The sequence below is a fragment of the Hirundo rustica genome, chromosome 6 (assembly GCF_015227805.2).
Source record: "Hirundo rustica isolate bHirRus1 chromosome 6, bHirRus1.pri.v3, whole genome shotgun sequence".
Classification (NCBI taxonomy): Eukaryota; Metazoa; Chordata; class Aves; order Passeriformes; family Hirundinidae; genus Hirundo; species Hirundo rustica.
Genome location: NC_053455.1, coordinates 62,497,261 through 62,512,421, shown reverse-complemented (window position 1 = coordinate 62,512,421; position 15,161 = coordinate 62,497,261). Strand labels below are relative to the sequence as shown.

Below are 15,161 nucleotides of genomic sequence, written 5' to 3'. Positions count from 1 at the left end.
ATATAATTTTATCATGTGCTGTTGTTAAAAATGGATATTTATTAAGAACTCCATATTTGGTGTGGGTTTTATCAAGCAAACAGGTGCTCTCTGATATGGCAAGCAGGCCACAGTTTCTGATCCCGTCCTGTGCAAGCATAGCCTTTACTGGGAGAGGACAGATTGCTTCTCTTGTTTGCAAAACTGACTTCTTTCAGAGACTAAATTCAGCTTCGTTTTTGTCTAAGCCAAAGCAGTAAGGAAGACATACTGTAATAATAATAATTGCTGTCCTGAGTAAGCAAAATAATTTGTTGGAAGGCCACGTGGATCATTGGCACATCGTAGGCAGGTTTCACATTTATATGTGTGATGATGATGATGCAGGTAATTTGTTGCCCTGGCCCTTAGCTAAGCCTTGAGTTCTTCAATGGAGTATTTAGCAAGCATTTACTAGCAATGTTAAATAAGAATATTATTTCTGTGTTAAATTTATCAGTGCACATTAGTGACTGCTAGGGTCTGGGCTTTGCAGCAGTTTGTGGTTTTTTTTAGTGTTTGTAGCTGTGGAATCAAAAGACTTCTCTTGAATTTCACGTTCTGTGGAATTATAGAGTATATTTGCTGAATTGGGCAAGGGTGACAGATTTGCATCTCGTGCTTTTCTAGCTGCAGCAAAGGAGTTTCTGTTTAATGAAAGGATAAATACGAGGGGATCAACAGAAGGAAAGAAAACCACAGAGAAATACAAAATCTCCATGCTGCTGTTGGTGTGGGACTGTACCCTCCTCAGCAATCTCTGTAGTACCTACCACAATAACAGAGGAGGTTGTGCAGGGTAAAACATAAATCTGTGGTGTTTGTGGGGATGGAAATTGTGAGTCAGTAAGGAACAGAGTTGAACACTGTCACATACAGAGCTGGTGGGCTTCCTAGATGGCCATTATTTTTTGTAAATGGTGGGAAAAATCAAGACAGCAAATGATGCCTGCTCTTCTTCAGGCTTGCTGCATGGGTTTATAGCATAGCAGAAAGTAATAGTGTAGTGCTAAGAGGCAATTTCTAGATTTCAGGGCAGTGCTTGTGTGAGGTGTGTGTGCAGCAAGGTGAGAGTAGTATGGAAGAGCTTTGCTTTAAAATGACAGTTTATTTTTGTGATTTCATGTGCTGAATGCATAAGTGGATCTCACCACCTCACCGCATCTGTACGTGGGGTCTATCCTTGGCTGTTATATAGAGTACATCCAGTTTTTCCTTAAATTTCTGTGCTTTAATATAAATATCTGCCTAAACTATGTGGCCACTTTATATTTTCCAACAGGACAATGTGGTGTTATTAGAGTCTTTTAGGCTTACAGAAAATATAATTAATTTCCAGGTTTCACAAAGAATTGTGTCACAAAATACATCTTCTACTGATTTTAAGAATCACTCATTTTTCTTACAGCATGCCTGCTTTTTTATAGCCCAGGGACAAACCTAATACAAAAAAAAACAGTGTCATGAAAGTATTTTATTGCTCCCTTTAGCTGTTTTTCTCCTTGCCAAAGACAGTGTATAATTTTGAAAGAGTGGAATTTTTTTCTCCTCTTTTGCATGAGTGATTCAAATAAAATTTGAATGAGAGATTTTTTATGTTGCTATGCTCGCAATTTTAAATAGGTAAAAATAGCCTTAACAGCCTTAGCAACTTCAGATGTGCTCTTCTTTAGAGAAAGAGTGTGATGAAACAAGGAATTAGCGAGAGCAATTTTGTTTCTGGAGAAAATAATTACTTGCTGTCCTGCAATAATATGGTGGCACTGATGGATTTGGATTGCCTGCTGACACTCGCTGGGAGGAAAGGGAGAATCTCATGGATGAGGTGAAGCACATTTTACAGCAGGGAGCAGCGTTTAAATCTTAAATCTGCCACCCTTCTTTGTGCTGCTTAGTTTTGTTTTGGGAACGTTTTTGGTCTTGGAGGGTGAAAAGGCTCCTCCTCAGTTGTTCATGTTTCTCATCTCTTCCTGCCTGGCTGTGAAACTGAGATTTGACTCTTCAGAAATGGAATTTTTCCCATTTATTGCTGTGAGGTAGGAGTTATTTCAAGGTTTTAGTTTTATTAAGATTAATGGCGGCTGATAAATATGAATTAGTTTATTTCTAAGCATAGTTGTAGCATTACTTAGGATTTAGAAGAGCTTGCTATCTGAAAGAAGGAAGAAATCTTTTTTAAGCTTGTTAGCCTGTGCAGTTACCATTATTCTTTTGCACACAGATGAGCACTGTGTAATAAGCTCTGCATTCATAGAGCAGCTTGAAAGAATGTAAGAAGTTGCTGTTTTATGGCAGACCCCTGAGCTCGGGGACCACAGTCTCTGAGGGTGTAAGAGCTGCCGTTCCAAGTGCTGATTCAGACCATGGAAAGGCATAATTGGTAATGCACATTTTGACACTCTCCCATGACTTCTCCCTCAGATTTGCCTTACGTATTTATGTTGTAACTGTGGGGTTAAATCCTAGAAAAGATTTTGGGGTTGAGAATACCTTGGGCTTTTGGACAGGAGCGTTATGACCGTTTTTGTTTTTATATTAAGGAATCTCTAAACGTGTTACAGTGAAATGAAGGAGATCTTCAGGCAAGACAACAGAGGTTTTGCAGTTTTTGATGTGAACAGCTAAGGCTGTTGTGGGAATGTAGAGAAGTGTACAGAAGTTACAAGGAGACCCTCAGAAACGAGGAGAGGCGTGTTAATGTTGGCCTAAAAAAAGGAGGAAGAAATATGGATCTAAAATGTATTGATTGCAGCTTTAGTCTTGAATGAGTTCTTGCGTTTTACATCCAATAATTAAGCCAAATTACCAAATATGTTAGGTATGTAAGAGACTGGATGACGGCACAAAGCAGCTTAGTGTGCCGCTCCGCTCTGCGTTCTGGGACCCGCACCTTGGAAGAGGCTGCTTGGAAAAATGAGAGTAATGTTCAGGCGTCCCAAAATGGAATACATTTTTAATTTGAGATATCCGAGTTGGGGCCACTAAGGCCTCACCAGCTGTGCAGTTCCTGATGCTGCAGAAGTGATAGTTTTATGGCTGCTAGCATGTGTCTGGCTCTTTTCCTAATTGTCTTAGTACATTTATTAATGGTCATTCTATAGTCAGAATGAAGGAATAGAAAGGAACCTGTATTTCTTAAGAAAAAGATGGAGCATACATTTCAGCAGTCTTGAAAAAGGAAGAGAGTAATGCTACCAGAAATATTTGGGGAACGAACAGAGGTCATCAGGCCCATCAAAAATCTAAACACACTCTTCAATATTTAATTCCCCTGGGAGTATCTAATTGTGTTTTAAATGACTTTGAAGGGCTGTTGTGCACGTTTATGATTGCGTGTGTATGCGCAGGGAATGTGATTTCTGGCCTCTGTCCTGAATGCATTCATCTGTAATTTTAATTCACGCTTGCCTTGTCATCTGTGCCGGCCTGAAATTAGTTAAGATTATCAGAACTGTTTGAGATTTTCTGTGGTTTTGTTAAGCCCTCTCCAATTGCCTGCTTGCTGAGATGTGATGATGCTGTTCTAAGCCATTCTGGTGTTTAGAGAGGAGCTGACTGTCTCAGTGAGGCTTTGCTGGATGTTGTGAACGAGCTGCTCCTTTGGCTGCCCCATGGGGATGCATGCCCTCTGCTATCTCCCACCCACCTGAGATTTAGGGATCCCACTGCGCTGTCTGCGGGTGCTTTTGGCATCTCTGTAGGAGTCCTTAAGGAGCCCTATGATCCATTTCACACCAAAGAATTAATAAAAATCAGGTATTTAGCTCCAAAACTCCAGCTGGGGAGAATGGAGACCGATGTCTAAGAAATGCACGCTTCCTTGATACGCATCTTTTGGCTCTTTTGAAGTGCCAGTTTTGCGTTTTTGCTGGGGTGGAAAATAAAATAGTACCTCTGGGGAATACCTCCGGTCCAAGCAATGGTGTGCTTTTCCCGACAGAGGCACAGCGAACCCTTGCTCTTCTGTTCTGTCAAGTACTCCTTTCCCTGCTGGTTAACCTTCAATTACAGTTGTTTTGTAAAAGCCTGGTCACGTAAAATGTTGTAGCACCATGTGTGCTCTTGACAGGAGTGGCTTCCACTATCCACTTACAGAGGTGTGGAGCAAGTTTGCTGGAATGCTGTGGGAAAGTGGAGCCACCCCTAGACAGCAGTCTCAACAGATAGGAAACAGCGTTTCACAGGTCATTTGTAATAACAAATGCCAAGACAATCCAGAGGTGTAGTAGATGCTCTATGATTGTGTATTTCCAACGACTGGAGAAAAATGGAATGTCCTTTAGAGCCTTTATTTTCTCAAGTTACAGAACTGGAGTTACTTAAAAAATTGAAAATTAACAAAATAAATGTGGAAATCGATTATTAAAATATTTAAACTATTATTTAAATATAAAATACATATTAGAACAGTCATTTAAATTTTTAAATTTAATGCTCTTTTAATAGCCTTCAAGCTTGAAAACCTGATTCTGGATGGAGACTGTTCATATTTGAGTTCATAAAGGGAACAAAAGCAATGCAGGTTTTTCCAGAGAGTTTTTAAAACAAACAGGTGACAGCTCTAGTGGTAAAAAATGGATAGGTAGGGTAGCCATCATATCTGCAGATAAATTTCAGAGGTGGCAAATAAACAATGAAGGGTCCACAGGGCTATGATGTGATGTTGAAAATTCATCACTGGCTCATGCTTGGGGAAGAGTGCTGTTAGAGTGGTTGATCTGGGACTTGTGAGGAGAGTTAACGCCGAGGATCCATCCATTCGGCCAACTGTGGGTCTGAAATTTGCGTGAGCTGATCATAAGGTAAACTGGTGACTCAGTGGGATAAAAGGGACCTAGAAACATAGAATTTTATTGCGGAAAGTTGTACCAGCGCTCTTGGAACTTAAACATGCTGAGAAAGATGAAATAGTTTTTGCAGGTTTGGCTGAGAGGGAAATAGAGCTAAATATAAACAAAATACCCTAAGATAGAGTAACAATCCATGGGATATTTTAATACTGCCTGGCTTAATACACTGATGCATTACAGAGGTTCTGACCCAATAATAATCAAATCAAGCTCATACTGCATAGGAGCTCAAAGGAAATTATTATTCTAAAAAAGCAGGAAACAGACTAGGATGTCATAGTCTTAGGGGAAACAGTGACAAAGAAAATATGATAAAACTTATTGTCCCTTGGATGTTATCTGGAATGCCAGTAGAATAGGAATCCTGCGTGGGGAGCATAAATTAGATGCTGAAAGGATAAGTTTGAGGAGATGGGTTCCAGTGTTCGGTTTCAATTATGGTTATAAAGGCAAAAATGAGAAGTCAGATGCTGTGATTGCATAAATGACTAAAGGCTGTGTATTGGCAGCCTATTTCACCGGCCTAAAATGTACCTGGGCTCTACAAGGCTGGATCTGGAATACTTGAGCTGTTTTTACCAGACTGTGAAATGAGTAAAGACTAGGAAGGATAACTGAAGTTTTCATTAAGGGAATTTGTTCTTTTTCACAAGATGGATTACAATGAAAGAAGCAGCCAGCTGAGCACAAGGAAGATGCCTTGGCTGTTAATAAAATTAATTTGAAGTTTAAGTGTAGAATTGAATGCTGACGCTGCTAACAAGCATTGACTTAAAAAAAAATTACCTCAGAACTCAATGTTAGATGATCAGGTGCATCAATCTGGAGTGCACTAAACTGGCACAAACTGAGTGTTAAATTAGTAGACAAATAAAGTGTGTATGTAAAAATTCATTAAAATAGGATATCAAAGCAAGGGACCTGACCAGAGACATGAATCTGGCATTTAGATGTCAGAAGCCCGGGTTGTGTTTTTCTCAGCTGTTTTTAGGGGATGTTGGGAAGTTTATGATCAATGAACTAGAACTTTTAGCTTGCTCCTTTATGACCAGGTGGAGCTGGCAGAAACTCTTCTGGTATTCAGGTGAGCGTGAGTGGAGACAAAATAGGAGTTAGCAAAATGACTCTGTATATATCCCAGGCAAATAGAAATTGACTCTTGGATATTAATAGAGAAAATCCATAAAACATACATCAGTGGAGGGAGGAAAAAAAAGATCCCGTTGTCAAATTCTGTGAGTTATTTCTTAACTTCCAGTGGAGTGCCTTTAGAGATGAAGTTACAATTACTTTCACTTTAGACTTAAGCAGAGAAAGATGTTGATGTGTCTTTGAGAAACACTGAAAATCAGAAAGAAAGCACTTGAGCCACTTGCACCTTTACAGAAGGAGGTGGGAAGGTTCATCCTATTCCTGGAAATGACTAGAATATGGAATATAATAAACTGCCCACAAAGTATCTACTGAGAATTTGTGTGAAGGAAAAAGGAGGGAGTAATAAAACCTCTCCTTGATAAAACATGATGCATGGAATAATTATAAACTGTAGAAACAAGCTGGTTTTCGATAACAGAATTACAAGGCAGTGTATGAGGTTGCTTTGACTACTGGTACAATTTTGTGCAATGTCTCATTTTGGTCTACTAAAAGCACACGTGGCTATGCATAATAAGAGAATTTTGAGGGCTTTTTTTTTAATATTACACTTCATTGTCCTTTTGATGTAAGTTTGCATTGCACTTGCTGACAGTCAGAGACTTAATGCTACGCGGGTTCAACAGAACACTAATGACTTGTCATTGCTTCCTGCTTTGGAGTTGTCTTTTCTCTTGAATGAGAATAGTCATATAAATATCTTTTCAAAGAAAATGGTTTTTCTGAGAATGCATTGAGGGAGAAATCCAAAAAGCCTGTGTGCGCCAAGTGGGTCTGTAGAAAGAATCTGGGATGTAAGATGCCAAGGTTTTTGAGTGATACAGTCAATGCAAATACCTGAATATCTGAACTAAACGTGTTTTAAAACCCTGTTGCACGTTCCTTGTGTTTCAGGCCATAACTTCTGTGCAGAGGGACACAGGTGTGGTGAAAACTCAGAGTGCAGGAACTGGAACACAAAAGCTACCTGTGAATGCAAGAACGGTTACCTGTCTGTCCAAGGGGACTCTGCGTACTGTGAAGGTAAACAAAATATTCAAAGGCTCGTTTCCTGAGCAACTTATTGAAAAAGATATTGTGAAATAAATGGTAGATGCATGAAATTTCCTTGCCAGGTTGGGTTCCATGGTGGTGGGTATCACAGGGACCCTTTGTTGTGTTGGTAGATTGGGATTGAAGGTTACAAGTGGTGCCGGGCCACCCTGTCCCTAGGCATATTTCACTCTTGTGCACCGTGGTCAGGCTGCCGTGACAAATTCTAAACCACTCTTTTTCAGACAGTAGCAGGTACCTTCTAAAATGTTTTCTGGAGAGCAGAGCCTTTATAGGATGCATTCATTTAGGAAGTGGGAATTCTGCAGGCATTTGTGAGAACGGTAAGTGTGAAGGAGTGCTGAGGCTCGGATATAAAAATGATGACCTGCAGTCCTTCCTGAAGTGCTTCTGTGGGACAGGTACTTCACTGAAATGGTTTTCCTATGATACATGAGAGACCTATTTCTGAGAAGATTGTAGCTGAGGTAGTTCTGTTCGTGTGTTATGCCATCACAGGGATGAATGTGGTGGAGTATTACTCTCCTTTCTGTTTCTCACTGTTTTCCAGAGCTCGTTATTCATAGCTGTGATGTACTTCTTGAGAAATGAATTGATGCTTCAATATATACCACACTCCTTCCTGCCTTTGCATTGTGGGTTGGGGTTTTTTTTTTTTTAAATACCCTTGTATGTCAGGCTGCTGTATTTAATCTTTTGACCGTCATAGGAAGTTTTTTGAGCTACTCTGTAAAAAAATGTTTCCCTAGATTGTTTTTGCAATAGTACTGGTGATGGAAGGGGATGGTGTTTTTTGACAAGCTGTCAAAATATAGCATAAGAATTGAAGTACTGAGGACCAAAGATGAAAGAATAAAAAAAGACATGTGTGGATTGTGCTTAAATGATCCTGTATTTGTAAAAGGATTTTTCAGTGTGTGCAAATGAACAGGATGATGGCTTGAAATAGCGGTTTATAAATGTGTTCAGTAAAGAGCAGCTTTAAACCTTACGGTGTTTAGTAATTTCTCTACAAACAATAATTTGAATGGTCCTTTATATTCACTTTCAGTGGCTGCAGTTCCCACTTGTGTTCTCAAAGGTAGGCAGCAGTTATATTGTGTATAGAGACAAACTTTTTTGTACAAAATACTCAACAGCTGCTTTACACGTACTGCAAGGACTTCTCGGACATCAGAAGACAGGCTGTTTATTAGCTATGGTACATAATCCAGTATGAGCTGCTGTCTTTTTTTACTGTTTTAAATAATGACAGTGCTTAGTATTTCTATTTGCCTAGACGCAGACGGTCCCTTTTATTTTCCCGTGGAAAAAATTTAAACATCTTGACCCAAGCAATTTTGGAGATGTTGACAGTACGTTAGTGGTAGAGATGGTGGGGAAAAAAGAGCTTTTTAAAATAAAGTAGCAGGAATTGCAACATACCTGGGTCTGCGTTGCATAAGTTTTTGGAAGGGCAAACTAAATCCCCGATTTGTGTGTGTGTGGGTGAAATATTAGGCGGCAGAACAAACAGCTGCTTTTGCTGCCTGAGACCGTGGGATAGAGCTGAGTGTTGCTTTCTGCATTTTGTGAAATTACTTATTTGCTATAAGGAGTGTTGTTCTCTGGAGGTAACACAGAATAGAGGCCCTTGAGCAAGGGGAATAAGGATTGATTAGTCAAGAGGTGACTGCTTTCAGCCCTGTGAAGAGTTTCCTTTCACTCCTCAGAACAGCTTTCTGCAAAATTTCTGTTTCTGCCTCTCCAAGCTCGTTCCTCTCATCTACGTGTTGAATCTGCTAAATAGAATCATTTCATAGTTGGCTGTACAGTAGTCTCAAATGCATGGTGAGGCAGTGATTCAAACAAAGGAGGACAAAGCCACGTGTCTGAAGGTACGGCTTAGGAGGGGGTTGATCCAGTATAGGGGAGGATTTTCTTTCACTGTTTGGAATTTTGCTGTGTGAAAATCAAATACTCAAAACACCTGAGCAACAAAATGCTAAACACACAAAACACCTGTGGAAACAAGGAAGCTATCATCTCAGCAGTAGATCTGAATTTGTCTTTGCTAAGCCTTAACTTAAGACATGTATGTTTACTGTTTCCTTTGAGATGGAAGATTAAATTATTTCATACTCATGATGTGTGCTGCTTAGTTTAGAGCGTTCCTGGTCATTAACTCGGAGCTTTCCAGATTTCCCATCTCTTCCAGTGTACTCGAAGTAGTTGTGCATGTGAGTTGTGATGTATACTGTTATTTTACCTTACCTATAATTTTACTGTTGTTTCTGCTTGCTCTTACTCACATGCTTTTATCTTGCTGGAGTTTGGCATCATTTTAATTTTGGAAGATCTCTGAAGTGCTGTGTTTGTCTGCTCTGCTTTTTGATAAGTATTTGTCCCTTTTTTTAAACTTTGTATATTCACATTAACAGTACAGTGGAAAAAAGAATTAGAAAGATTCTAACTTCTATCAGAGAATTGGCGTCAACAAATTTGTAAAATAAATAATAAAAGCCTGACAGGCTTTCACTATTCATTCTCAGCAGCTACTTTTCAAGTACTTAGAAGCTTCTTATGTCAAGATGTACATACAGGATAACCACTCACTATGTGCATTCCATTTTTGAAATTAAAGATGTATTCAGGGAAGACAGTTTCTGAAAGCAAGCAAGTCAGTGAAGCTGGTGATGAATGAAAGAGATAAGTGGAGATTTTCTGTGTTATATAAAAGCAATGCATTTTACTTAGAAACAGAAAATTTGGGCTTTTTCTGTTTTTCTGACATTTAGCTGCTTGTCTTGCATATGTAAGACATAATTACAGCATCGGTCTTTTGAAGAAGAGATGTGTAGAAATGTTTCTATTAATCATGTGGCCTGAGGTTTGCCTGCTGAAACCCTGGAAACTTAGAGTTTAAGGTTTTAATATACAGTAATATATATGGGGCAATATGGAGGATTTAAGGCATTGTCTGGGTTCTTGTTTGCCTTCTTCTTAGTTTTGGTGTTTTTTTTCTAACTGGGTGAAAAAAGTCTGCACTGTGGGCCTTGAGTGGTCAATTATTGGGTTAAAAGTATAAATAATACAGGTGTCATCTCGTTATTGGATAATTAAAAGACCTTGGAAAGGGTCAGAGACAGCTCCATTTTCTACCTTGCTAGTTGGAGCTCACAACTCGTGAGACTGTGCTAGAGTCAGAACACAATTGCGACTCCCATGTATTAATCCTGGCTCTAACACGAAGAAAAAAAGATTAAAAACCTCACAGCTGTGGGTACTTAGGCTCAGGTGTTGAACCAGTGTCCCTTTATGTCTGTCACAAATGCATAGCTGAAAGTCCCCGGGGTCCAAGCCTGGACAATCAGACTCCTTTTGCCCCAGTGGCAGCTTGGTAGAGAGAGGCAGCCTTGATCCAGTTGTCTAGATACGAAATTTTAATAACTCAAAAATAACAAACAATAAGGTGTATTGGAGTGAACTGGAACAAGGCAGTAACAAGGGGCAAATAGCACGAGGCTGGGGTCACACAAGGGTGTTTATACATTTTGGGGTGGGGAGGAGTTAAGGCAGGGTCTGAGGGAAGGGTTCAATAGGGGAGAACAACTAGGAATATTAAAATTCCTGCGCCAAAAAATCAATCTGTGGTGACACAAAGAACGAGGAACCTTCTAGCAGCGATCAGGGAGTAAGCCTCTTGCTTACTGCACTTAGAAAGGAGCTTCCCATGGCATCAAGCGGGGCTTTTCCTGCTCCCAGGGGAAACCACTCTCTACCCACGGATGAATCCCGGCCCTGGTGTGAGTGAGCTAGCCAAGTGCGAGGCCTGCAGGGCGCCCACGTTGCAGTTGCTGCAGGGTGTGCACTTGCAGCTCTGGCTCCTCAGGACATGGCAGATGGATCTGGAAGTTGCCTGTGTGTCTTAGTGCCACGTGGGGCTGCAGCTTGTGGCACAACCCGCCCCAGACTGGGGAATCCATCTGCGTGTGCGTGACGCTGCTTGTCCCAGGTGTGTGTGGGGTGTGCGGCAGGGGCTCACACACTTGTGTGCTCCTTCAGAGTGGAACAGCTCTGCAGTCTGGGACTGCTTTGCAATTAATGGGACAGCACTGTGAACTAAGAGACGGGAGAGTGGCTGCACGTGGAGGCTGAAGCTCAGAGATGATAAAGAAAGCAGAATCAGCCTCATCAGCTGAAAGCCGGGCTTGTTGCTAGCTAGCATGCTGATGCTCGCTTTTTAGATGCTAACAGGCAAAGGGCCATCTCTTCTGAGAAGAATTTCTGCTATATATTTCACACTGAAGGGGAAAAGAATAATATTTCTCTGCCACATTTCAGCTCCTCGTGCTTTATTGCCTCCTTTGCTTGAAACACTTAGAGCCCCTTCCTAGCTGCAAAGCTATGTTGGTACAAAAGGGATTTTCACCTTGTGGCTGTTGAGTTCTGATCCGTTGTGAGTACTGCTGAAATCTGGAGTTAGCGCAGGACAAGTGCATGCTGCTTCTCACTGACAAGAGTGCGTGGAACAGGAAAATCACTATTAACTTTAGCCATCCTTAAAGCGTGATGGATGAAATAGCTTAATATTTGTGAAAATCCATTCAAGTTTTGACCCTGACAGAATGCTCTAGAAGCACACGTGACTTTCAGAAGGAACATGACTCAGTCGCTCTTTCCCTTCTGCGCTCCCAAAGTGTTCTTTAATCTGCTGTTAACAAATTATTGCTCATTTTGAAAAAATGTCACATAAGCTCTGAAATGCTAGCCAAATTCAGAAAATCTGCCTACTCTGTGCTCTGAGGAAGAGTTAGGACAATTTTACTGGGCTTGGCAGATTTTGGGAAGACAAGACAGAGATGAATGAAATCTTAGGGAGAAAACAGTGCACTCGTTTTCCACTGAGCGTGGATCCAAGCATGCAGAATGTCTGCCTGGTGTGCCTGAAATCTCAGGACTTTGTTGCTAGCTATTGTAAAAATAAAACCATGTTTAATTTCCTTGTAGTTTGCAAGTACATTCCAGACGCATACAGTAGTCTTTATTGCTTTAAGTCTCTTTTTCCTTTGAACTTGATACCACATGTCATCAGGAAATTCTTTACAGAAAGATAGATTCGTAAATATCTTGAAAATATGTGTTCTGAAGGTACATTTAGTGTGAGGTTTTGACAGATAATGTTTGTTTTCTGAAAGCCACTTAGAAAAAAAATTACCACACACAGAAAAAGATGATGGGTTTTTTCCCCATTATTGCAGAGATCAGGAAAAATTAAGCTTTTTTAGAGTAAAGATTTTGTTCCAAATATAAAGACACAACTATCAGCATGATTTAGTGAGAAAAAAAGTTTACTTCTGTTGCAAAACATAGTGGAACAAAAAAAAATCTTTCATCAGACGGTGGGGCTTCTGTTGTAGTTTTGAAGATGAGAGAGCTTCATAAAGCCTACCTCTAATATTTAATCCTTTGACTCACCACATTCTGTGCATAAATAACTGTTCAGTGTGCAGGACTTTTCTCAAGCTGTTTGAACTGAAAAAGTATAATCCCAGTCCTGCATATGGTCCTCAGAGCAGAAGTCTGCTGGCAATCCACTGACTTTTCACAGCTGGTGTTTTCCTTGCTCCATAAAATAAGGTGAATTTTGTTGAGTTTTCCCCTCCTTCTCTGTAGTGGTTTCACTGCAGCTGTTCTAATTTCACCACGCTGTGGCTTGGGAGGTGACATTAGCATTACGTGGTCCCATATAAACCTTCTGTGTGGCAGTGATGTACAACTGTGGTTTTGGATGGTGTCCACTGACTCGACTTCTGGGTCAGCTTTTAATGAGAATCCTTCTGCTTGCTGCTCTCAGGAGCCCTGCATCACTAGATGTCTGTGTCCTGCAGATGTTGTTCTGTGCATAGGTGTGAGGATCCAGATGCATGCACAGAGCAGTGCAGGCTTCAGGTAACTTCATGAAGTTTAAGGAGTTGGGACAAATATTGATGGTAGATGTGCTGGGTTTTTTTTTTAATTTTCTTTAGGTGGAATCCATAGGAAAGGGGAGAGCAGGAGAAAAATCTAAAAGTGTCACAGATCTTCATCTCCGTCTCAAAAACAACGTTAATGGCAGTGTTTCAGCTGGGACAAAGTCCTCATGGAGATTTACAAACTGGAACCCAAAACCACCCCTGCAATGCCAAAACCCCCAAACAACCCCTCTGCCTGCCTTTCATAAACGTGTAACTTGAAGCCATGTTGTTTTTTTTAAAAGCTGGCATTTTCTTTGAAAGATGCTTGTTAACCTACTTCTTAAGATTTGAGTTACCTAACAGTGTCAAATTTAAACTTCTGCTGTGTAGGTAATCCTATTTATCAGTGAAAGTCACTTCTCCTGGTGATATAATACAAATAATACATTTGTCCTGCCTACCGTTTCCAGGGAGAGAGACTTTTTCATTTAAAATTATACCCTTAACCATCACATGACCTCAAATTCATCTTTTATAACATGATCAAAAGGCAGGCACTTGTCAGCTGGTGTCCTGCCTTTAAAAAATAAGACTGCAGATTCCTTCTGCTTTGAGCTGCTAGTGGAGGAGACTGAACTAAAACCAAAATAGACCCTTTCCATCTCAAGTTCATTGAATGGTGGTAAATTCAAGGCAGAGATTATATTGTTCCCAGTGAACAGAAAGATTTCGAGCAAAATACTAACATTTTAATGCTAAGAAGTTCAGTAGTTTGTTGGAATGTAATGTTTGTGCCTTATATGGCTCTGGATATATTATTTCTGTTAGCAAAGGTGCTTTTATGTTTACAAGTTAATTAGTTTAAAATCGTATTCCAGCTACAGAAACCTGGGAAGTGGAATTATTGCCACCCCCTGGAGTAACTTGAGTTCTTTTGGTGTAATGTCGTGCTGAGATTTATATGAAAATAAATTCTAATTTCTAATAAGGTAACCATATGTTTTGGTCTTGTTGTAATAAAGTGTCATAAATAATTATGGCTCCCAAGGAATTCAGGCTTGCAACTGTCAGTTCTTGTGTTAGTAACTCGCATTTGAACAAATTATAATCATTGCTACTAAAGGCAAAAAGCATGCTCACCCCTTCAGGATGGCAATGAAAACCCTGCTCTGAGACTGTTGGGATTTTTGTTCACGTGAAGAGATTTGGGATCTTGCATTCCCAAATCAACAAATGTTCTTATGCGTTAGGGTTGCATTCTTCTGAATTGTAGGGGATATAATTTGATAGATGGGTTAATGAAAACCCAGCGCTGTTGTTGGCTACTTGTCATAGTAGAATCTGATTTAAAAGCTGACCAGTAGGAGAAGAAAAGGCTATTGCATGTTCCTGCAGTGGCAGTGTGTAATTTTCTTTTTCACTGTAATGACCCTTCGTTGTGTGCAGAATGGGAGCTTCAGGCAAAGTTTATTAGAGAAGCCCTCCTCTTCAGTCAGGAGGTGCAGAAAGGGCCCCCTGGCTTTTTAAATTCCTTCTCAGAGAGGAGTCTGGGTGCAGCTGGATCCAGGCTTAGCACCAGACTCGGTCAGAGGCTTGAGTCCAAAGGACTGTGTAGGTGTAATTGAACCTTAATATTATTTTGTTCCACAGGGTATGGGATGGAAAACCCGCTATATTTATATAAAAATAAATTCTTTATCACAATAGTGCTTAGACTAAAAGATGTTAATCTTTGAGATTAACATCTAGATGATTATTTACTATAATCATCTAAAGATGATTATTTACTGCACAGTGAAGGTAGCTGTGACTACTAGTTAGTATAGTGTAGGAGGAGGGAACACAGGTGACCTCACCCGATGAGGAGCAGCTGTGTTAATTAAGGGTACGGCCTGGCCCCTGATGAGTGCCAGGTGCATCCAGTTACGGCGTGATTAAAAACGGACTGCGTGAGGTGGAGAGGGGGAGAATCAACATGGAGGGGGAGCCTTGAGCATCTTGAACGGGGAATCAAGAAGAAGGAGAAGGATCCCGAGGAGAGAGCATCCCTGCTGTGAGGTCAGTGTGGGTGTGCAGTCAGAGCCCGTGGCTGATCCCTGCAGTCAGAGGCCGCAAGGGAAGCCCAGAGCAGGAGCTGCTGCAGCCAGAG

General features: G+C 40.5%; 1 protein-coding gene across 4 annotated transcripts in view; it reads left to right on the top strand.

Annotated features, from left to right (window-relative positions):
* NELL1 (neural EGFL like 1) overlaps positions 1-15,161 on the top strand; it is a 274,787-nt gene that overhangs the window by 81,832 nt on the left and 177,794 nt on the right. For all 4 annotated transcript variants that reach the window (XM_040068216.2, XM_040068214.2, XM_040068215.2 and 1 more), the window contains exon 12: positions 6,918-7,046. In XM_040068216.2, coding sequence (XP_039924150.1) covers positions 6,918-7,046 — 129 coding nt within the window. The remainder of the gene's footprint in view (positions 1-6,917; positions 7,047-15,161) is intronic.